A 24775-nucleotide genomic window follows, 5' to 3' on the forward strand; every position below is an offset into this window, starting at 1 on the left:
CCCCACAGGCCCCAGCACTGTCCTGCTTTGGAGGCCGTGTCTGCAACCCCTTCGGCCCACTGCACGTGCCTCCGAGTCCGAAATGGAGCTAATCCACAGCAGCCTGCCGCTTGCTGCCGACTCATCTCGTCTGAAGTGCGGTTTTGGACTTAATATTCTTTTCTTGAAATGACCTTGTTCAAAAATGGTTCTTCTGACTGAAGAATTCAGCAGTAAAACAGGAATTGTCTTTTTTTGAGGACATTACACCACCCTCCAAGCAGTGGTTCTAGCCCTTCCTGGCTTTTCCCATTGCTCTGGAAACAGACGACAATATTTTTAAACTGACCTCAGTATCGTGGTGCATTTCAGCCCAGCACTTAGGTCCGACGCCGACAGGGTCTCGCCACCGTTCGCAGGCGCCCCGCTCCGCGCGTCCTCGGGAACCGGAACCCCCAGGCAGCTCCTCTCACGGGCCGCTTCTAACCTCCCCACCACTCGGCCCCACACGCCCACGTGTCCACTTGACTCTGGGTTTCAGGCCGGCGCCGCGAGCGGCCGCGTGGGCAGCAACGCTGTGCAGCGGACATCCAAGGCGAGAGCTGTCCTCCTTCCTCAGATGTGGCCCTCCTCCCGGACTCCATGCTCTCAGACCCTCCCCGCCATCTGACCAGCCGCAGGCCCTTCCCGCCAAGACTCCGACAGCTGCTCCCCTCCCGGCCCCGCTGCCAGCACCTTGGCTCTGGCCCTCGTCACCGCTGACCGCAGCAAAGGACGGACGAGCCCTCGGGTCCAAAGGTGGACTCCAGGGAGGGTGCCGGCTGGAGGTTAATGAGAAGGGGGGCTGGGGCAGAGTCACAGGAGGGACTCGGCCCCGAGGGGAAGCCCGGGACACAGGAGAATCCCCCTCGTCACCAGGCAGGCGAGCGGAGGGGCCGGGACTCCCGCGGTGTGGGCGAGGCGGGTGCAGAGACAGATGGGGTGCAGGTTCTGAACACGAGGACACTCCCGCGTTCGTCCCTGTCCGTCCCCCTACCCCCCTCGCTGACCCTGCCACACGCGCTGTCCTGCCTGTCTCGGGATCTCTGAGCCCTGCGGACTGTCCCTCGGCTGGAGTCGCCTTGCCCTCAGCCCTGCTCTGCACCCCGAGACACCAGGCCACGAGTGCAGGGATGCTGTCACACTTACTCCCGGCTGCTTCTCAGGTGCTGAGAATGGAGCCTATTTCCCGACGGAAGGACTCACCTATGGCCTCAGTGTGTCCTCAGTAAACGTCCTGCAACGAGACGGATGAGGGCTGCTGCGAGCGCACCGGCAAGTTGCCACCCGACATACTTTTTCACGACCTGGTTCCTCCAGGAGCTCCTGGTGAAGCCCGTCCCGAGGCCCCAGCAGAGGGCCGGCTCCCCGCAAGCCTGCGCCCTGTGCCCGAGCACGTCCGTGCCCCCGAGGACGGGCAGGGGGCGGTTACAGGAGCAGCAGCGCGTCAGGCCATCCTCCCCCTTCCCAGACCCCGAAGCGTGGAGCCGGGAGGACTAGGCCACTGCCTGATGGGCTACGTGCTTCTACGTCGTTGGCTAAGGTGACAACCCCCAGAGCAGCTCCGCACGTTGATGGGCACGTAGCTGACTGGATCACAGATATTTCAATTCTGTCCTCTTAACCACAGAAACAGATTATGATGGAGACTAACTCAGATTAGTTCTCCAGGAACTCATCCATTATTCTACAGTTGACAGTAGTGGTTAAAGTCAAGTCCAAACAACAGAAATCGCCGACTCACATTACGCATCCAGAGATACAACCGGAAAGAGAGTCACAAATAAAGGTGGGCTTGGGCCCTTCTTCTTCTGATTCCATTCGGTCCTTCCTTTAATTTCTTTTAGTGCTTTTTTTGTGCTAGGCACAGTTCTAAATGTTGAAGATTCAAAGATGAATATATTGTACACAGGCACTCAAGGAGGTACAGTTTAAGGCGGAAAAACACTACCTAATGTAACAGTATATCACCAAAATTCTGAGAGAAGAATACATTTTCCACGGGACACGCAGACAGTAAACATACAATGTTGACAATTAGATTAGAGCTAACTTACCGTAAAGTATCACTCACTTAATCCTACTTTACAGAACTTAAAAACCTTTAACGTTACAAGGCACTATTTAAACCTAAACCTCAAAATTAAGGAATTTTCAGACTTGGCATCACGTAGATGCTACCTAAACACATCGGGGAAATATGGCATCACAGTTTACCAAACAACACACACATTTAGACTGAGAGAATATTCAGAAGCATAAAGGGTAGAGGAAAGAGCAAAGGCTTTTTTGAGGTGAGACAGGCTTTGAGGCTTGTTTCCCCCTCTGGAAACAGGACACAGCGCCTTCCTCAGGGGGCAGCTCTGAGGACTAGACGGGACGTTACTGGGCATATAATAAAGGGCAGCTACTTGTTGCCCACACATGACTGTAGCTACAGCTGAAGAAAGGGAATCAGGAAACGGCAGAAGGATTCTGGTTCGGAGAAGGTTCTGAAAAAGCAGTAAGAGTTCCCGCTACCCCGCAGGTCACAAAGGCCACCCCCGTGCCCCAGAGGACGGTACAGAAAGTCAACGCTCCCTACCTGCCCCGTCTGATAATGTCGGGCAAACTGGTGAACCACTCGGTAATCATTTGCAAAGTACTCCATCAGAATAGAAGGGACCTCGGCAAAGTCAGTGGGGCACCTGGTCCCTAAAATGGGGGAGAAAGAAAGAAGCTGGCCTGAATCACATCAACACGTTCATCCTACTACAAACACTCTTTTAAAATTTTTTATTTGTACTTCTGATGAACTATGATAATCTTTAATTCATTAAGTCAATACTTCTATAAAATTATTGCACATATTTACAGAAAAGTTTGTAGTAACCTCTTATTTTCCCACGTATCAGAAGTAAAACAAAATATTTGCACAGCTGGATAGAACACCTTGTAAAGCAACGGCTCACACCCTCTACAAACAAAACTGTCTTCAGCTATGCTGGGCTATACCTAAAACACAAATTACAACATTCTTACTTAATTAACACAGCAATTGAATTTAATTCATGAATTCCATCACCAAGTGCCCGTATCCTTCATTTGTTTTAAAAGTACTTTATCTATTGATCGCTTCTGGTAACAAGGTCAATCCTCAATACAGAAAAGCAACATCTCAAACTCAAAATTGTTTAAAGAACAAATCCTGTAAGCAAGTCTTGGTGACACTTTATGATTCTGTCCGGCCCATCTACTGCAGTCTTTTCAAATACCTCCCTCCTCCCCCAAAACACTGTGTGTAAAGTTAGTTACTACATACTGAAGACCAACACTTGCCCAGGTGGTCGAAGGCTGACTGACCCTGTCTGATCGCAAGCTTAAGACTCAGAGCGGATAAGCAGGAGGGAAGCCTGGGGCGTCACCCGACACGGCAACCCGTCAGCAGGGGGACCACAGCTTCACGCAGGGGAGAGCAGAGGAGAAACACAAAGCACCTGGTCATACCTTTACAACATGCCTCAAGGTTTTCTAACTGGTTTTGGATAAAAAGAGGCAACGGTTCATTCACTTATTCACTTGCTAAGTCTGTGCTCCTGGCTAAGGAGATACGCTTATTCATACACACGGCCACAGACTGAAATTCCACGTAATATAGGACAAAATGTAAAATGGTACAAACTGAAAAGACAGGCAACTGAGATATTCCTTGGTGAGAACTGTTGTCAAGGATGGAAAAAAATGTAACAAAGATCGGGTAGCATCACAGTTGGAAGGACAAGATGATGCCATCTGCGATAAATGACCACAGATTTTCTAAATGAAAAGCTTTTTCCAATTTAAAATGAAATGTACACGTTTAAAGTCCCCTCTTCTTGGCTCACCAGTGACATGCTGATAACGAGTCCGTCCCAGCATTGAATGCATGGCGTGCCCCATTTCATGGAAAAGATTTTCCATCATCCCAGGAGTTAATAATGTTGGCAAAGTCTTTGAGGAATGGGGAAGGTTCAGCATCAGAACGACAACTGGGAGCTGATAGCCCCCGTCTTCCTTTAATCGGCCCCCACGGATGGTGAAATGGCAGTCCTTTAAGAAAACACGACAAGTGAAGGGTAATATAAAGTTGTATCAAAATGTGTGAGTACAAATTTTACCTTAATTCCATTCTTCTATTTAGTTACAGACACTTTTATCCCAATACTTTTTATTTTGCTAACATATTAATTTTTTAAAACACCAATAATACATTGACCTTGCGTTGATGAACTCATTCCTCCACTCCAAAAGTATGTGTTAAGTGACGCTACACCAGATACCGGAGACAGTCACCACTAAGCTTAGCCCTGCGCCCTCAAGGTGCTCACGGCAGGTAGGAAGGGACAGCCGTGGACCGCAGGGGGCACTGATGTTAATGGAGCCCCTTCTGTGTCAGGCGATGAACCAGGAGACACTTTCCACACCACCGTCTCCATCACTTGGAGGTGACGAGCTCTCAACTGTCACAAAGCAAGGAACCTGAGTATCTTTCCTGGTTCGCATACACTTCATCACTTACTCTTCACAGTGAGTCTATGAGGCAAGTATTTCATTTTTCAGATGAGAAAACAAACTGAGCCTTGGAAATGCTAAGTCACGTGTCCAAGGGCACAGCTAGGGCTGCGGCATCTCAAACCTGAACCCCCCCAGGCTGGCAACTAGGAGCTGGGGCTCAGATCACTAGCCCGGATTCTCCAGCCTTTCAAGCAGAGAGAAGAAACAGAGGATGCAGAGGTCAACGACCCAGACTCTGGTCCCACTGTCCAGATCTACCAGCCAATCGCCTTGGAAACTGCTTCACCTCCACCAGACTCACCTCCAGCCTGTCCAACGCCAGAGCAGCTGACCAGATCCATAAGCTTATGTCTGCTAAAACTGCTCTGCAAACTGTGAAACCACTATTTAAATATAAGGTACCATTATTTCTGTTGGAACTTAATAACCCGAATTCTTGACAATTCCAATCACACTGCCCAAAACTGCTTGAAGCTGATCGACCAGGAAACCTGGTTTGCGGCTCAAGGAACTGAACCTCACTTTTCTGCATAAGGAGTGAACTGGTGGTTGATAGGGTCTCCACAGGGACACATCTTGTGCCATTTGAAACTAGGTCCATGTCAAGTATGGAAAGTGGCTGAGAGCTGGGGCTCTAGTCAGGAAGTTGGGGTTCAAATCCTAGTGCTTCTAACTGTGTGGCTCTGGGCAAGTAGTAACCGTGCCTCTCTGCCATCAGCTTCCTCACAATGTCAGTGTCCAGTTCAGAAGGCTGATGTGAACTTTCAAAGATGTGACATGAAAAAGGACCCAGAGCACTGGCGGGCCCACAGAAGGGCTGGCAAAGTGTCAGCTATCATTATTACTACCGTTACCATGACCCAGATAAAAGTGACAGATACAGATCTATGTAATTACCTTCATAAGTTTTATTAGCTTTAAATTCTACCCACATTTCGAATTTATATATTTAGCCACCATCAGTAATGCCTTTTTTTTTAAAGATTTTTTTGATGTGGACCATTTTTAAAGTCTTTACGGAATTTGTTGACAATACTGCTTCTGTTTTATGTTTTGGTTTTTTGGCCACAAGGCATGTGGGATCTTAGCTCCCCGAACAGGGATCGAACCCGCACCCCCTGCATTGGAAGGCAAAGTTTTAACCACTGGACTGCCAGGGAAGTCCCCAGTGATGCCTTTTAAATATTAGGAACTACAAAAGTGAGGTATAAAGTTCACATCAAGGGCTTCCCTGGTGGCGCAGTGGTTGAGAGTCCGCCTGCTGATGCAGGGGACGCGGGTTCGTGCCCCGGTCCGAGAAGATCCCACATGCCGCGGAGCGGCTGGGCCTGTGAGCCTGCACGGCCACAACAGTGAGAAGCCCACATCAGTTCACATCCATACCAGTTAGCTGCTGGTTACTTTAGAGAGACCATTCTGTAAACCAAGCATCACCTGGTGCGGTTTGTCTGCTCGCTGAAAAAAATCGCAGTAAATGTACCCCAGCAGTCCTTCAGATTCATGAACCACGGCCTAGGGGGAAGAAAAATGAATTTAGTGGGGAATGAGGCCTTTAGAAACTCTAAAAGAAGAAACACATTCCTAGCACGAGAACCTGTTCACAAAACACCCAGAGCCACAAATATGGACGTTTCATTACTTCCTACATCCCGTGTGACCTCGAGGTGGCTTCCACTTTGCCCTCAACCTCTTCTCCTGCATCTCCAGGACAACTATGATTTAGGAATTCTGTTGGAAGAGGACACCCTCCTCCACAAGCCCTGCATCCTGACTGGCAGTCCCCAGCGACGCGGCTCTGCCACTGGGCCCACACCACCCGCAAGCGGTGGGAAGCGGTGCTGGCTGGACCATTTTAGCGACAAAATTATAGCTCCTCCAATCTTAGGACGTAAGGATGCGCGAGCACGCCAACCATAACCCTGGGATACAGGAACAGTACGCAGTGTCTGCCTTCAGCTGAAGAGCAGTAAGTAATACACCACTGACATCCTTCTCCCAAATCAGGCTTCCAAGAGGCCTGGCTCGCAGGAGGGATGGTCTCCATCTTTGCACAACCTGGGGCCTCTGCCACAAAGAACGGCCACATTATGCTTTAGGGCTTCCTGCAAGCATATGTTCATTACTCCAGCAAGCGCCTACCAAGCATCTACCTGGTGTCAGGGACTGCTCAAGGCACCAGGGGAACGGCCATGAGCAAAGCCGGAAGGGGCTCCCTCCTGAGCTGGGGAAGCTCTTCATCGCCCACATCGTGCCCTTTCACTCTTTTCCCGGTGTGTCTGCACATTACCCACCACTGCCATTTTGTGAAGCGCACAGAAGGATGCCCAGTGACAATCACGCTCCCCGCTGATCTCCCGACTCCACCACCACCTGCTCTACGATCACGAAGCGCAGCCAGAAGGCCACAAGACAGTTCACGTTTCTCGTGAACCGTGCGCTAAGCACGTGAGCAAAGAGAACACCACCACCTTAGGGCCCATAAAGCCTCAAAATCTTATCAGGAGAAAACGACGACAGTCGCAGCTCACACGAAGCGGGCCCTGGCAGAAGGGTGGATCCCAGGCTCGGAGTGACTGTCCAAGGGGTCTCACCAAGAGCACAGGCCGCAGGCGAGCATCTGGCGCAAACGTGAGCCCCGCGGGCGGGCGGGAAGGGGTGGGAGGTGCCTGAGGGAGCTGGAATTAACAGATGCGACACCTGGCACAGCGGGCACGTGAAGGGCAATGACAAACGTTCGTTTAACCGGGGTTTGTCGACATAAAAGACTCAACCTTCTATCAACTTCCTTAAAAACAAATTTTTTTTCCAGAGAAATAACTCTGCTGTTAAAAGTTTACATTAATTTCAGGCAACAACTGACGTTTAGAGGCAAGTGTTTCTTTCGTAGCATCCTACATCACAAGTGGCGGTTTGGATCTTCCATCGGGCAAAGACAAGCGCCATCGGCGCAAGGCTAACTTGAGATGAAACCGCTGTTAATTCAGCACCAAAGCCGGGAGTCCAGGAACGCGGCTTCCTCACTCCAACCGGGCCGCTTACCAGTTTCCGAACATCTTCACTCCACACCTCTCCCTCTGCAGGCTGCTCCACACACAGCGAGATCCCTAACAGCCTGTTAAACAAGGTATTCAGGCCTTCCATGCACGCTCCCAGGGAGAAGAACGGGCAGTATGCGCTGGGCTCGCTGTCATACCTGCGGAGGAGAAGCAGCTCAATCACAGCTCCGCTGGCTTCAGTTTCTTGAGGTAAATTCAGCTAACTTTCCACTGACAATTTACGAGCCAAGAAAGGACTGAAAACCTATGGTAGGTTTCGAGCTTCTGAGGGACTTTCAGACTCAGTCTTCTTCAGAAGAACAGCAGTCTGATTATAACTGTAGTAAGAGTAATACCAGTTGGAACTATAGTGGTAAAACTCACGCTATGAAATGCGTTATATTCTAAAAAGAATGTCACATGTCACGTCCGGTAAAATATTTGTTAATGGAAAAAGCTCCAAAGCTCTGTCATATAAACAATCAGATCTTAATTTATCTTTTTGTTGTATATCTTAAACGAAGGATAATATTCTCGTAATATTAATCATTCTTCACCCCAAAACAACTCTTTTATGTTTTTTATTCCAACATAAACCAAAATACACCCAGAATGTGTGAGGTGAATGTTTCTGAATCATTACGCCAGGCCAAACCTTATAACCATAGCCACAAAGAAGAGATCTAGAATGATAGTAGGTACTGAGTCTATTTCTACTTCCTGGGATTAACCAAATATGTACAAACTTACGCTTCTTACTAACTGGGGGACTGGATTTAGGGAGTATGAACTGCACCACAAGTGAGATTTCGGTACAGAATCCACCAATTTACACCTTAATTTCTGATCACTTTTTCATAAAAGCAGACTCAGTGGAGTAAGAGACTCGAGTGGTCCAGCCCCCTTGCTCACTGATTCGTTCACTCACGCAGCCGTCGACTGGCCCGCTGGACGCCGGGGATGGAAGGGGGCAGAGATGGAAGGGCCCACAGCAGCGGGCACCCAGTAGGCTCAGGGGCCGGCGCTGAGGGAGAGAGGGCAGGGCACGCACAGTGGGGCGGCGAGGGCCAGGGCTTCCTTGTGCAGTGGAGATGGGAGGGGAGCCCAGGAGAGGCCACGGTGCAACCAAAGTACGAAGGCACGAGGCAGCAGGGCCACTGCAGTAACCAGGGGGTTAAACGAGAGCTCAGGACGCAGGTAGATGGGAACGAGGGGAAGAGACGCTGACACCCTGTGGGGGGTCCAGGGAACCGAGAGCCTGGCCCGCGAGCCTGAGGAGGGGGGACTGTGCCCTCAGGCATGGGGTCTCCCAACATTCTGATTGTGCATCCCTGTCAATAAAATAACTGGACTTATTTCAACCTTAATATGGGTATGTTTATAAATTATAGGCATGGGCTACTGATCTATTACATTTCAAAACAAGACATTTTTATAAGTTGAGATTAAGAAAAGTAAATCCAAAGAGGGCTAGTGGATTATCCTAAAGAGGATAACCTAGCATCTTACGGGGTTGCTTGCGGCCTGGGAGACGCGGGACATCACTTCTGCAGACACCAGAGGAGTGACCTGGTACCTGGAACCTGCCAGGCTGACGGTGAGGAGAGCGGACACAGCACAGAGAGGGCGGGAGTCACCCAACGAGCGTCTGAACAGGGGCAACAGCAGGGGCTCTAAGACCAGGAGCCAGATCTAAGTTTCTTTTTCTTTTAGATGAAAAAGTTTCAGGACTGTGAGGATTTGGAGGCTGAAGGAGAAAGAAAAGCCTAGACTAACATGCAGGTCTCTGGCTTGAGCAACCGCGTGGGTAGGAGCCATTTAATCAGCAATGAACACACGCGCATGCACATGTGCGCGCGCACACACAAACTGAAGAGGGGAGGGTGGGTGTGTTTGTAGGAGAAGAAGCGAGATTCAGTTTTGAAGACACTGACTCTGACGTCCTGGGAGAAGTCAGCACGGAGGCTATAGGAGGCTGTTATGGCCGAGGAGAGTGTGAGCTGGAAAAGGAGAAGGGGAGGGGCTGACAGGAGGGTCAAGGGCAGGTCCTTGGACTTCCAGGTGAAGGGGTGGAAAGGAAGACAAGGAAGAAGAGTTAGAGACGGCAGACTGTCATACAGAGTGAAGGAAGTCGGAAAGAGAAAAACAAGTATCGTATACTAACGCATATATGTGGAATCTAGAAAGATGGTACAGATGAACTGGTTTGCAGGGCAGAAATAGACGCAGACGTAGAGAACAAACGTATGGACACCAAGGGGGGAAGGGGGAGTGTGGGATGAACTGGGAGATTGGGATTGTATGCACGAATATGTATAAAACAGGTAACTAATGAGAACCTGCTGTATAAAAAGTAAATAAGTAAAATTAAATTTAAAAAACAGTTAGAGATGGCAGAGAATTGGAAGAAAGGGATGTCACAGAAATGGGGAAGGGGGATGTGCTGTAAAACGGGAAGTAACTGCCACGTCTGGCCCCCGGCCCAGCGTATAAGGACCCTGGAGGGCAGCACTGTCCCAACGACAAGCAAAAAGCTGAACAAACTGAAACCAGCAGCTCTTCTTGGACCCAGCAGAGAAGTGAGGTCACAGAGCAAATCGCTGGGCCCCAAAACTGGAGAGGCAGGCAGGCAGGCAGATCCAGAGAGCCACAATTCACAGGAGGCTCCAGGGGAGACGAGTACCGAGGTAGGAAAACAAACTACGATCGACAAATTGTCTGAGAGCTAAAAATCCCAGGGGGAATCCCTACACTTTTATGAGGTTTCCCTCCAGGAGCCCCACCAGGTTCTCACAGTGAAGATGGAGAACAATTCCCCCATCTTCCAGCAGAGGAAGGAAAAAGTGGCCATTATGAACTACACCAGCACGTTCTGCTCTTCTCAATAAGGCCTGCCCTCCAGAGAGACCCTCTCACCAGAGAGAACATCCACCTCACGCCCCCCAGCCTTCCCATCTCATCAAAGCGGAGGGGACTGGAAAGCACGTGTGAAAGTCGCAGCTGAGACGCAGGGCCCCTAACAGACTGAGACGTAACCAGAGGCCTGCAGATCACATCTCCTCCGTCCACACATCAGCACCACATCAGCAGGGCTCCCGTAAAACAACAGGGGACACGACCCAGGCCTGCAGGTCCCAGACCTCAGTTAAGCAGAAGCCTCCCGAGAAACCCAAACAGGGGAGACAAAGAGAGCACACCAAAGGAGAGCTACCTCCAGCCCCAGGGCTAATGGAAAAGCAAGCAGAGCCCGGCTCCCGGCCAGAAGAATATCTAACCTCACACCAAAGCCCTCATTATCTCAGTTCCTTTCACCCAGTACACCATGTCCAACCTTCAACAAAAAATTTCAAGTCATGCTAAAAGACAAAAAACACAGTTTGAAGAGAAAGAACAAGCACCAGAACGAGGTTCAGATATGTCAGACATGTTAGAATTAGCAGGTTGAGAATTTAAAACAACTGTAATTAGCATCCCAAGCACTGTGAAGAAACAAGTAGAAAACATGCAAGAACACATGGGTAAGGTAAGCAGAGAGATGGAAACGCTACAAACGAATCAAAAGGAAGTGCGAGAAATTAGAGCACTGCCAAAGAAACAAAGAACGCCCTTGATAACTCATCAGTAGACTGGGTACAGCCGAGGAAAGATCAGCGAGCTTGAAGAGACGTCAACAGAAACTTCAAAACTGGTATGCAAAGACAAAAAAGAAAAACAGAGACAGAAGAGGATACCCAAAGAACTGTAGGACAATCACAAAAGGTGCAATGCACACATGATGGGAAAACCAGAAGAAGAAAGGAATTGAAGGAATATTTGAAGTAATAATGACTGAGAACCTTCCACACTGAAGACAAACACAAAACCACAAATCCAGGAAGGTCAGAACACCAAGTAGGAAAAAACAAAACACAACACTTAGGCAGATCATATTTAAGCTGCAAAAAGTCAAAGACAAAGAGAAAATCTTCAAAGAAGCCAAAGGGGAAAAACGTCACCTCACCTAAAAAGCAACGGTAAGAATTACATCAGACTTCTCTCCAGAAACCACGCAAGAGGAGTATGGAGTGAAATGCTTACAGTGCTGAAATAAAAACCCACAAACCTAGAATTCTGTGCCCAACAAAATTATCCTTCAAAAGTGGAGAAATAAAGGCTTTCTTGGACGAACAAAAATTGAGGAAATTTCTCACTAGTAGACCAGGCTTATAAGAAATGTTAAAAAGTTCTTCAGGAAGAAGAAAAATAATGTAAGTCAGAAACCTGGAGCCACGTAAATAAAGGAAGAGGGTTAGAAGAAATAAATGAAGATATTAAAAAACTTTCTATTTCTTCTGTTTCATATTTGTTCAAAATAGTAACAGCAATGATGTAGTAGGTGATTATAGCTTAAGGATAAGTGACATAATGACGGCAATGTTATTAGGAGGGACTGGAAAGAGACCTAGGTGCCTGCACTAACCAACAAGCAGTAAGTACTACTGGGAAGGAGACTCACACTGCTTGTAAATGGACACGTAAACTTCAGGGCAACTACTTCAAACAGTGAAAAAAGGAGAAAACCTGGAATCATATAACATACTCAGTTAAAACCATAAAAGGCAGAAAAAGAGTGGAAGACAAAAAAAAGAAAGAAAAAAAGATGATACAGGCAACAGATAGAAAACAGTAACAAACATGGTAGGTTTTAACCCAATAATATCACTAATCACTTTAAACATCAATAGTCTAAATGTAACAAGTAAAATGCAGAGAATATGAGAATGGATTAAAAAACAAGACCCACTGTATGTTGGCTGTAAGAAACTCACTTTATAGAAAAGAAACATAGTAAAGCTACAACAACACAGCCTATGCATAACCTAAAACATGTACTGACTTGCCCACGACACCTACATATGATAATCAGGCGAAGCTCAAGGAGACAACTTAGCTTGGAGAAAATCATTTAGGTACAGAATATAGGCTTGTATAATACTCCACATACAACTTCCACTCTGTATAAACTAAATGAAACTGTTATCAATGGTGAAAAGCAAATGGTATTCATTTGAAATGACTGAGAACAAATGCATCAAAAAATAATATAGGGCTTCCCTGGTGGCGCAGTGGTTGAGAATCCGCCTGCCGATACAGGGGACACGGATTTGTGCCCCGGTCCGGGAAGATCCCACGTGCCGCGGAGCGGCTGGGCCGTGAGCCACGGCCACTGAGCCTGTGCGTCTGGAGCCTGTGCTCTGCGATGGGAGAGGCCACAACAGTGAGAGGCCCGCGTACCGCAAAAAAAAAAAAAAAGAAAGTAATATAAACTCCCTGTTTTTAAAAAAGCTCTCAAATAACATCCCCTGGCTTACCAGTCCCACCATCTAGAGATAACCACTTCCTGTGTATCATCGTTTTATCTGTGTAAGAAGGCTTACATGTGTGTGTGTATACACATCTACATGTACAGAAATACACACAGCTATATATACATAGACACACATACAGAATCATACAATTCTTATCCTGCAATTTCCTTTTAACACACATTTTTAACAAAAATATGTTTTCCTGTATTTTTTAACAAAAATGTACTTTTAAATACTGTCCGCTTCGGCACATAAAGCTCTGGTCCACAGCAAGCACCTGCCGTAACTTCTCCAAAGCGTCCACTCCCTGGTGTGTGTGGCCAGTGAGAGTCCGCACCTTGTAAGCGAGTGTCCGTCCCTGACACTGTCTGCAATGGCCCACACACGGTGATGAGAGGAGCTGGACTTCTGATTGTGTTTGTATCAATTTTAACTTCTCTACAGAAAATGCACCCAGAGCTGTGCAGTCAGCTGCTGTTAGCTGCTGTCAGTTCACCTCCGCGACAAACAGCCCACAAACACCCTGCCAGACAGGTGCAGACCTCTCTGTGGGGTCCATCCAGAAACGACGACGCTGCATAGAGCATGAGAGTTCAGATTTTTAAACAGGTGTTGCCAAGTCATCCTGCCAACCCCGCAAGCTGTGAGAGTGTGCACGCCTGCCCTCCAGGCATGGAGGCCTGGGCCCTCGCACCTCAGGTTCCCTGCCTCTCCCTCTGGCTCTGTGGGCCGCTCAGGCTCCTGCCTCTCTCCCTCTGGCTCTGTGGGCCGCTCAGGCTCCCTGCCTCTCCCTCTGGCTCTGTGGGCCGCTCAGGCTCCCTGCCTCTCCCTCTGGCTCTGTGGCCGCACCTCCTTTTCCTCTCTGGCAATGTGGTTTTGCTCCTCCACCACTTCTGAAATACTTAACCATTTACTTGCTGGTGTATCACTCTCAGATAACACCTACTGATCCTGGTACAACAGGACGCCACATGCTCCTTCACCCTCCTCAATTCTTCTGTGACACAGAGATGGAGATGCAGCTGTACTGATGACCTTGTTAGTTTACCAGGTGTCAGGAGGGGAACAGAGCTAAAGGCCTCTGCTTTGCCACCCTTTCCTGGGTATCCCCCAAGACTGCACTCAGTGCAGGAGCAGCCCCATCGGTGGCTAGAAAGACGAGGAGAGGCGCTCAGAAATGCTGAAGACGGGCCTGGCACGGGGAACGGACACAGTCCAGAAGGCAGAGGTTCGTTACTTTGGCAAGAGAGGACTCCTTATGGCAAGTATGTCCATATTCCCTAAATTTAACCTACAAAATGACAGCTTACCCACTGTCATTTGTGTGATGCTGCGGATGACAAGTGCTCACGAGGACCCTGGGCTCAGCCTTTTATATATATCTCACCTAACAGCAGAAACAGCCCTACAAGGTCACACTTCTACCCCCATGTCACCAGTACGGAAACAGGTTTACACAAAGACAAGTCATCTCCCCGAGGTTACGACAAGACTGAGCACGAGGGCTGAGGCTTCTTTTTAACTGGAAGACAGCAGTCCGGGAGTAAATGACACCAAGAAGAGGCACTGAGGTCCCTCCCACAGTGTGTTACCAGTGGAAGGACTAAAGGAAGCGCTACACCTGGATGTTCGTCCTCAGTCACGTTTCCCAATGGTCGGGAGTCAGAGCCCTGAGTTCCCTGCTAAAGCTGCACCCCGCGAGCAAAAAAGTGCTGCCAGTTCAGAGAAGAAACCAGAAGGGCAAACGAGCGGTGGTGAGAAGGCGGGGAGCAGGGCTGAGGGCCCGTGTACTGAAGAAGGAACTTCAGGGAGCAGGAAGTAAGTACCGTCAGGAACCGCAGAGGTCGTGGTGTTGAGGGCTAAAGCAAGGGACCAAACTGTGCGCGGGGCAGGTGGCTGGTAACTCGGAGAGACCATCTGATCGACTGTCAGGGCCACAAGTCAGACGACAGAGACCAGAGAGAGGAGGCATCCGGTCTAGACTGCTGGGGGAGGTTTGGCAAGAAAAAACGAGGACTTCAATCTCTGCAAGGGTCATGGGAGGGGCGACTGTCTGTTTCATGACAAGGAATATCTCAGCACCTCTGCAGGCAAAGGGGAAGAAGTTAATCAAAAGGAAGAGATTGATGATACATAATAACGTTAGAATAACTGCTGAAGCAACACCTCTAACCGTGTGAGATAACATTATCTTAGACTTGCGCAGCGCGTCACAATTTGCCAAGCACTTTCACATCAGAAGCCTCCCATGTTCCTTACATAATCCTGTGAGACAGGTGAGGCTAGAATTATTACTCAGTTTTACTGGGGGAAACTGAGACTGGGAGAGGCTGGCGGCAGCCCAAGGCGGGCTCGGAGCAAAAGCCCTGCGCTGCAAGTTAAAACTTGGCTCTGTCTCTTTCTGTGCTTTGAGAGCAAGTTCTTCTCTTCTGGTTTTTGGGGGCCTCAACCTCCTCACCAGGAAAATGAACTATTGGGTTTGCCAAAAAGTTCGTTCAGGTTTTTCCATAAGATGTTACGGAAAAACCCACAAGAGCATTTTGGCCAACCCAATACAATATGTCCCAGGCTCCGCCGATGACCAGACAAGTGCACGCAAAGAAGCTGGCGCTGTGCCTGGAGAAAAGCAGGCACTCCGTCCATCACAGCGACACTCTGGCAGGAAGCCTGACTTAATGCTGTGAATTAATCACCTACTATGTGCCTGATGACACTCAGTGTGGAAAGAGTAAGGCCCCCAAACCATACAGAGCACCTAATATAAGTGACAAGGGACGTTAGTGCAGAGGGGATGAAGACGAGGCTGTGGTCAGTTCTGTTGGTGGGGGAGGGCATGAGGTCAGGGAGAAGCACGGGGGGAGGGTCAGGGAGAAGCGGGGCGCATGGGAGGGAAGGAGGGAAGGGCATCGGGGGAAGGAGAACCAGGGGAGGGAGCGGCTGCACAGAGCACCACAGGCTCAACCACAAAGACCACCCGCCTCACTCAGCGGCCTCACACCACAAGGAAGAGACCCCCCAGGCCGGTGCCCCCCCAGGCTCTCCATGACCCTCCCAAACAAGAGGCTATTCCCTCCTGAAGAGCAGCCGGAAGGGAGAGGCCCAGAGAGGCTGTGAGGGATTCAGGAAGCTCCAAGGTATTTCCAGCAGCTACACCCCTGCCGAGGCGCCCTGACTGCCTCTGTGCACTCAGCTTACATCCGCAACCCACAGGATGTTCAGCGTCACAGGTCACTGAGGCCCTCCGGGGATGCCGGGCTCAGGAGGCAGCACCCTCCCCCCGCCATGCCCCCGGGGCCACCATGCCGCTCCCCCCGCCCTTGCCATGCCACCTGCTCACAGCATGATCCCCATGAGAAGAGAAACCACTGCGAAAAAAATGTCCTCTGTCATCTAGAGACCCCCCCCCCCAAACAAGAGAAAAGCACAACAGGTGACACACAAAACCTCACAGCACGTCAGAGCCACAGCCCAACCTAAACACAGTAAAACTTAAGTGTATTCGGAGGATTTGGTTTCATCACCCAAACTCTTGCCTAGTTTTGCAAGAAGTTTACTGCTATTCGTTGTAAAGGTGTTCCCCTGACTTGAATGCAGAAATAAGAGATCTCTAGATCCTCAGGAGAAACTGGAAGAAGCTTACTGTGCCTCCACCACGGCTGGTGAGTGAAGCTCAGTAAATTCTCTGCTGTTTTTTCTGGTTAAAAATATGCTACGTGTGGGTTTATAAATTTTCAGTTTTCAGAGAACATATTATAATCAACATGGTAAATGGTATAAATTAGGTCTTTCTTATTAAAACCAATAGAATTTAGCAATATCTCAAAATCCTCATCAGGAACACTATCATTAAAATAAGTACAGAAATACTAGTCAGTAAGAGACTTTCCACTGAAGAATTCATTTGTTGTAATTTAAGTTTTTTAAAAAAATCAATGGGGGCTTCCCTGGTGGCACAGTGGTTGAGAATCTGCCTGCTAATGCAGGGGACACGGGTTCAAGCCCTGGTCTGGGAAGATCCCACATGCTGCGGAGCAACTAGGCCCGTGAGCCACAACTACTGAGCCTGTGAGTCTGGAGCCTGTGCTCCACAACGAGAGGCCGCGACAGTAAGAGGCCCGCGCACCACGATGAAGAGTGGACCCCGCTTGCCACAACTAGAGAAAGCCCTCGCACAGAAACGAAGACCCAACACAGCCAAAAATAAATTAATTAATTTAAAAAATATTTTTTTAATAAAATTAAATTAAAAAATCAATGTATCAGTGTCTCTCTGAAGCACATTCTATGAGTCAGACTTATATGTCAACTTCTGATGCACCTGGGATGAAGGTAAAGAAAGAACTTGGACTTTACTTCCAAAAACCTTGGCACTGAACGTAGTGAAAATACAAAACACAGTTCAGTACCGTCAGTGAATCCAGGTTGAAACTGCGGGAACCACAGGCTTCAGTCCCACCCTATTCTACTCAGTAAGTTAAGGCAGGTGTGGGAATCTGTACAGCAGACAAGTGCTTACAGAGGGTCCCTGCAGGACAAACACGACAGATAACAGACACTTAGGAGGCACAGACATACATGTGTGACGGCACCGTCAGAGCTATTTTCAACCTCACCAAAGGAAAATGAACCACACAGAATGTTTCTGGCATCAGGAATGATGTTTTCGGCAGGATCACAGTGTGACAGCTGGATGACACCGTGAAACTTGTAATCTTGAAGCCACCGGGAGAACGACTGTTTTCTCCAGCTAAATTAAGGTAAGGTAGCAATTAAAGAACCGAAAGGTAGTAGGAACCTGTTTCCCTTTCAGGTAACCACACACTGAAAATATCTTTTTTGTCTCTGTTTCATAAAGAACTGGCCATCGTCCGTTTGGTCCTATCTTGACCTCTGACTCTAGAGGCAAGAAAACAGCTCCAGCCAAATTGCCTGGTAAGGAGGGGGCTCTTTTCCTTAATGGTGGAGATCAGATACACGGTTCACTGGAAACTGCTCTTTTTTGTTCCAAATTTATTTATTTTACTTATTTTGGGCTGTGTTGAGTCTTCGTTGCTGCACACGGGCTTTCTCTAGTTGCAGAGAGCGAGGGCTACTCAGAAGCGGTGGCCTCTCTTGTTGTGGAGCACAGGCTCTAGGCGCGCACAGTTGTGGCATGCGGGCTCAGTACCTGTGGCCCGCGGGCTCTAGAGCGCAGGCTCAGTAGTTGTGGCGCACGGGCTTAGATGCTCCACGGCATGTGGGATCTTCCCGGACCAGGGCTCGAACCCGTGTCCCCTGCATTGGCAGGCAGATTCTTAACCACTGCGCCACCAGGGAAGCCCTGGAAACTGCTCTTAACACAGATCACAGTACAATTTCATCCTCACCCTAGAGAGGTAGGAAAGGGAACCTTAGGGGAAAGGATGACCACAGTCACGCTGACATGGCACCAGGTGACAGGACCCCATCATAGAGGCTGGAGCCAAATCCCAGGAGAGCAGCGAGACCTCTATTATGACAGCCTCTCACTCAGCTTCTTCAGCTCCATCAATACGTAAAATCAAACAGCCACACGTGAAACACAAGAGAGCATAACCAACACAATTGGGGGGGGAGAGGCACGAGAGCCACGTTACAGGAAGACAGGAACCAGGGAAATGACCCCACGTGAAGGCAACCAGATCAGCCCACGAGCTCGGAAATCCTGTAGGACCAACGACTTGGTCTCTTTAGCGAGTGGCAATGTGAACAAGGTCGGCTGGGGCATGACGTGTGGGGACCAGCTCTGGAGCAAGAGACTCAGACAGAAAGCCCAGCAAGCCAACTGGGAAGAAACAGACTGGAGACCATCAAGGAAACAGGGGTGTAGTCGGGGTACGAGATGACGCCCATGAACTGCTGCAAACTTTACTGGGTTCTGGTGGTTCTGGAGTCATATAAGAAAACAGCCACGTACGAGAGATGGAAAGAATACACAAGAGTGACATGACACAAGGGCTAGGATTCAGCTTAAAACACTTTAGTAACAAGAAGGAAGGGAGAAATAAAAGAGACCAGTGAAGCTAACATGGCAAAACCTTGATAATTACTTCATCTGGGAGATGAGTATGTGGGGGTTACTTATATTATGCTCCCTATTTCTGTTTATTTTGGAAGTTTTCATTATAAAGGTTTATAAAAGGTTTATAAACGGTTAAAAAGGTTTATAAAAGTCCAATGTTTCATGAATAGTTTAAAACACAAAACATTCCTATATCATTATGTGAACGCTCCCGACATTTCAGAACATACCTTGGCAAGGAATAAACGCTACTGAATCCCACATCCCAATGACATCATTCTATAAAACAGCACCAAAATAAGTGAAATGTGATTCACTGAAACTCAGCCTTGGCAGAAAATAAATAAAGTCCTCGAGCATTAAAAACAAAAATCAAACACTGGAAGGATGCAGTGAACACTAAGAATGACTGTTCCTGAGGGCAGGGGTGGGAGGAGGCTGTGCGCAGCATTTGAAATACCTCAACGGACACTTCATGTTGTTTTCAGTTTTGTCCCAACCACGTGAATGTATTAACTCTTCAAAAATAAAAATTTTAAATAAAATCATTGCACATATGCTTTTCGTAAAGAATTACTTTCACTCTTCCATGAAGAATTTAAAACTTGAAAAAGAAAAAAAATTAAGGTATTTTTGCTCTTGAAGATTCCCCATTAGCTGCTTCTGCCACTGTTTCCCAGGACTCACCTCTCACAGTTTGAAAACACAATTTCCTATCTTTCTAACAGGTTCTTTCTTCTCTTATGCGAACATTAAGAAATGTGAAATAAATCTTAAGTGTTTAACACGTCGGCCAAAAAAAGTCCCTGGGTAACTTGAAAAAAAGCTCAAGTCAAGGAAAGCCCCTTCTGCTTTTCCTTTCACGTCAAACCACACATTTCAGGCTTTACTTGCAAGTAGAGGCATTTAACGAGGACTTAGAAATCTTCACTTTGTTCTACCCTTCTACCCCAAACCCAAACTACTACCTTTTCCCTTTCTTTTCTCCTCCCCTACCTGCGCCTCTCCGTCTACTCTAGTCAATCAGGATGACTGACACTGCAACCCAAAACGCCATCCTCTGCCTTTCAAGCTACTCAAAATAGAGGTTTTAAACCCCCCAATTCTTACAATCCCACCTGAAGCATTTCTGCATCCCTTTTCCTGGTTCTTTTCCTGAGTTAACAGCCAAATAAGTGAACTGAAGTCCCCTGTGGCTGTCAGGTGGGTTACACTGTGTTCCCGGAAGAGTGGTGATTTCTACTCCAAGAACCAGCCAGCCTGGGGAACCCTCTCAACAAAGGAGCATCATGAAGACCTGCAGAGGTCATGCTGCCTTCAACAGACCTGACAGATGAAAAATGCCGTCCACAAAAATATGTTCACCAAAACAGTGATCACTGGGTTGCTTTTACTACGGATCTCCAGCCACTGGTGTAGACACAGGCTCCAACAACGGCTGTCAGCCAGCACGTTTCCTGGGCCCAGAGCGTGTTCCCCACTGCACTTCAAACAGAGGAGACAAGACAAACGTTGCTCTGCGCTTCCGGGCGTGGCTGACAGGGAGGTCCAGAGGACACTGTGAGCGCCCGGCCATGCGGCACTTGGGCTATAAGCACAGGCCGGGGGGCTTCGGGGACTCCAGGCACAATGTCACATGTAGGGCAGGGCAGGAAGCCGCAGTCTCTGACACAGAAAGGGACCAGGCAGGGGACAGGGTTCAGTTTGGTCGAGGTAACCTGAGGAGGACGAGGGTGGTGAGGGAGAACCAGAGGGCATGTGTGTATCTTTCGTTAGAGCCACGCGGGCCTCGAGCGACGCTCCAGCTTCATTTTAAAGGCGGTAGTGGGCCTGTGACCTTGAAGACGGAAGGGACCCCTGTGTGCTGTCCTGCCGGCCACAGGCAGGCTCCCCTGCCTTGGACACGGCCACCAGGATGCACAGGCAAGGTGGACCCCTGTCCAGTGCTGTCTCTCTCACCAAAAGCTCTCTGATGAGTATTCTGTTACTCATTTAATACAGTCATTACATTTCAGATGAGTGTTTTCTCAGAGAAGCTTTAAGGCAGAACTGAACCTCCTTCAAAAGATTTGAGAGGACAATTACAAAGCATCTCTTAGAGGGGACCATTCTCTAGAAGGTTTACAGATGGCCAATTCCACATAATAATGTTATTTTAGTACTAAAACTACAAGCTGGCTGAGGATAAGTCACTTTCCCAGACTGTGTGTAGCACGTGTCACAGGGGAGCCAGGCCTGTCCGGGGCCTCAGCCCTCAGGAGCTCCTGGCCACAGGGCCACGCTGTCCCCGATCCTCCCATCTGGACAAGAAGACCCCATCTCTGTGGTGGGTGCAGAGGAGTCAGAATTCCCACCCTTTGGGGGCCTCCGGGATCTCTAAGTACCGAGTCCAGAGTCAGGCAGCAACCTAAAGACTTTCCAGTGGTGCATTTTTGGTATAAATGGAGGACTCACTCCCCTTTATTCAATAGCTTCTGTTTAAGATCACTGTCAAACTTCTCAGGGATCGCACACCCTGATTAATGCGTACGTATACTTCATAATTGATTCTATCTTTCCAAGTATTCAAATATCCACATGTAATTTCCACAGAACCACCACTTGGGTATGCTATACTTACAGAGCACAGTGAAATGACAAGAATATCGCTTTTAAATTTAAGGCTAAGGTATTAAAAAATAAGGGATGGGAGGGACTTCCCTGGTGGTCCAGTGGTTAGGACTCAGAGCTTCCACTGAAGGGTACATGGGTTTGATCCCTGGTCAGAGAACTAAGATCCTGCATGCCACGCAGCACGGTCAAAAATAATAATAATAGGGCATCGCTGGTGGCGCAGTGGTTGAGAGTTCTCCTGCCGTTGCAGGGGACGTGGGTTCGTGCCCTGGTCCGGGAAGATCCCACATGCTGCGGAGCGGCTGGGCCCGTGAGCCATGGCCGCTGAGGCTGCGCATCCGGAGCCTGTGCTCCGCAAAAGGAGGGGCCGCGATAGTGGGAGGCCCGCGTACCACAAAATATAATAATAATAATAATAAGGGGCGGGGGACATGATGCAGAGGAACACCACATAAAAATCACAGTGGCAAAAATCAAAAAGAAACAAGGACATCTAATTTACATTACTTTCCAATGTCAAAAATACAAGGAAAAACTTTACATAAATATGGAACATATTAATAAAAAATTTAACATTTCTGTATGCTATGCCTTTGAAAGGATTTTAAGAGAGAAATGCTATTTTTTCATACAACTGTAAGAACAGGATATGAAGTCTTGCAGCCATAAAACACAATCGTGAAGTAATGTCTTATTACTAGCATATCTTATGTTAAGCTATGATATATTCTAAGCACTCACTGTTCACCAGGATCAAATTATTACAGATTCTGAACTACAGTTTACGTGCTTTCCTAGAGAAGGTGACTGATGCTGAACCTGGGACACATGTATAAGAAACACCAGCTGACAAAGCATTATTACCTACAGGTTAGGAGACGCCTATGCTCTGTAAGTAACACTGGTTTGGGGAACAGATACGTAAGGAGAGGCCACAGAGGGGAAAAGATGGGAACTCAGTGGGTCAGCTCTGGGACACACTGACCGATCTCAGGCCACCTCCCGCTGCCGGGGCAGAAAGAACAGGAAAAGCTACGGGTTTCTGCTTCTATGAAAAATGCCAAAAGAAACCATTAGAAGAAGCGGCGCCTAATTTTAGTGAGGTGCTTACCACCCTTTGCTTGGTGCTGGAATATAACGCATGGCAACCAAAAGACTTTGAAGTTTAATACCAACTGAGTAAGTATATTATCATGATATATGCCAGCACGATTTAGTAAAGAAAGCGGCTCAAAACTTTTATTCTCTTCCAGGACCTAAGTCAATCTTAACTGCATATCTAAAAAATGAACCATAAGAGAAGAATGTTAAGGATTTGTTAAAGGCTAAGATTCTGAGATTGTTAAAAAAATATATTCCTCTTGCAGATGTAAAGTTGCTTGGGACATAAACATTTTTGTGTTCACTCTGAACAGGCCTCCATATTCTGTGGGTTTACAAGCAAACATAAAAATGACAGAAATAGGGTATATTTAGGGGAAAAAGCATAGCTCCTAGTTTGCCACGGTTTAACAGACACAGAGGAATACGGAAGCCAGAGGAGTCCCTCTATCAACATAAGTTTCCCAAATCCTCATTTCATTTGTATCCTCCCAGATGTGCCAATAACATGCCGACGTGTTCCAGTAAAAATGAGAAAGCATAAGAAAACCACACTGTGCCGCGCCAAGTACTACCGTATTCCTCTGCTGGTCCAACAAGTATGTGCCGAGCACCCACCCTGGGCCCGAAGCGGGACACGACGAGGGTTCTAGCCAAGTCCCAGCCCCTCCAGCTCAGAGTCTAGAGGCCTGGACAGCACCCACAGGAAGAGGCGGAGGGGCTGGATTCCAGCCATGCGGGAGATACTCACAAGGTGTAAAAAGGAATGACAGAAGCCACAGAGGACGGGCTATGGGGGAAGGACCACTACAGGCCTGGGGGAGGGGCTTCCCAACCCAGAGAAGTGACCTGAAGACGGATGCTGGCCACTCCAAAACAGGGCCTGAGCTTGAGGGGACGCAGGTTTGTAACGTGGGCACCAAGTGAAGGGACAGTTGCCCAGTTAGCAGGCAAAACGCTCAATACATATTTCTTTCTTCCTTCTCACATGCGAGTATTTCTCAGAAAACGTACCTCTCTGCACGAATCACACCACTGTAGTAGGGGGGATCCCAGGGCATTAATTCCTACAAAGGAAAATTCACTGTTATGAAAGCTGTTGACTATTTCACAATTTTAATCAATAATTCAGCCAACTTACAAAATGTATACCTGTTATGATGCCAGAAAAAGGTTTATAAAAAGCCTAAAAATTCATGACTTGGCAGGAAATACGTGCCTTTTTATTTTGACTTCCCTGCAATCAGTGAGTTGAGAGGTATAAATAAAGCATAATTGCAGAATTTGGGGAAAAGCTAAACAAATGTCATTCTAAAATGTAAACTAATAGGAAGTCAAAATTGATAGATTAAATTAGCCACGCTGAAATTTTCCCCAAAATGTAACCCGTGGATTAATCCATAAAACATACTGCAGGTAAGATTAGGGAACTAAAGGTGAGACTAGAGTTCTTTCTAAATCTAAGCAAGAAGCTTAGGGTGGATCCCAGAAATGAAAGCAACAATTTAAAACGTAACTAAGGCAGAATTAACTCTAATCTTGGCAAAGAAAATATGTCATAAAGAAACACTAGAACAACCATTTTTGCCCCCCTGGTACACAGTCCACAGCACGGGGACTCGCAGGGCTTCCCTGCCCCCCCACCCCCGCCGGCCTCCTGCTGCTCGTCCACCGCAAGGCAGACCCCTGCCTCCGGCCTCTGCCCAGAGGGCTCTTCCTTGGCTGTCGCCAGCCCCTCACTTCTTCAGGGCTGCTCCAGTGTCATCTTCCTGGGGTGGGGGGGGGTCTTCACTGCCCAGCCCCTGTAAGACAACAGCCTCCATCCACTTTTTCTGCATTGTTTCCCCCACAGTCCCTATCACCACAGGACTAGCACGATGCTGATTTTTTTCATGTGTTTACTATCTCTTTTCTTCCCCTACGACGTAAGCTTCACGAGGGCAGGGATTTTGTTTCCAATTTTCCAGTTGTATCTTGGCCCCTGAATTCTGCCTGGTACACAGCAGTCCCTCAAGAGTTATCTGTTGAATGAATCAACAGCATCTCTCAGACAGTATTGCTAAATGCACTTCAACTGCAAAACAAAA

At 48.1% G+C, this 24775-nt stretch overlaps 1 protein-coding gene across 1 annotated transcript in view; it reads right to left on the reverse strand.

The window, feature by feature from the left end:
- MIPEP (mitochondrial intermediate peptidase) overlaps positions 1–24775 on the reverse strand; it is a 133889-nt gene that overhangs the window by 83422 nt on the left and 25692 nt on the right. The window contains exons 10-14 of the mRNA XM_082859725.1: positions 23703–23755; positions 7591–7744; positions 5986–6063; positions 3882–4086; positions 2603–2712 (exon numbers count right to left, since the gene is read on the reverse strand). Coding sequence (XP_082715851.1) covers positions 2603–2712; positions 3882–4086; positions 5986–6063; positions 7591–7744; positions 23703–23755 — 600 coding nt within the window. The remainder of the gene's footprint in view (positions 1–2602; positions 2713–3881; positions 4087–5985; positions 6064–7590; positions 7745–23702; positions 23756–24775) is intronic.

The sequence above is a fragment of the Leucopleurus acutus genome (assembly GCF_964270905.1).
Source record: "Leucopleurus acutus genome assembly, chromosome: 18".
NCBI classification, from domain to species: Eukaryota; Metazoa; Chordata; class Mammalia; order Artiodactyla; family Delphinidae; genus Leucopleurus; species Leucopleurus acutus.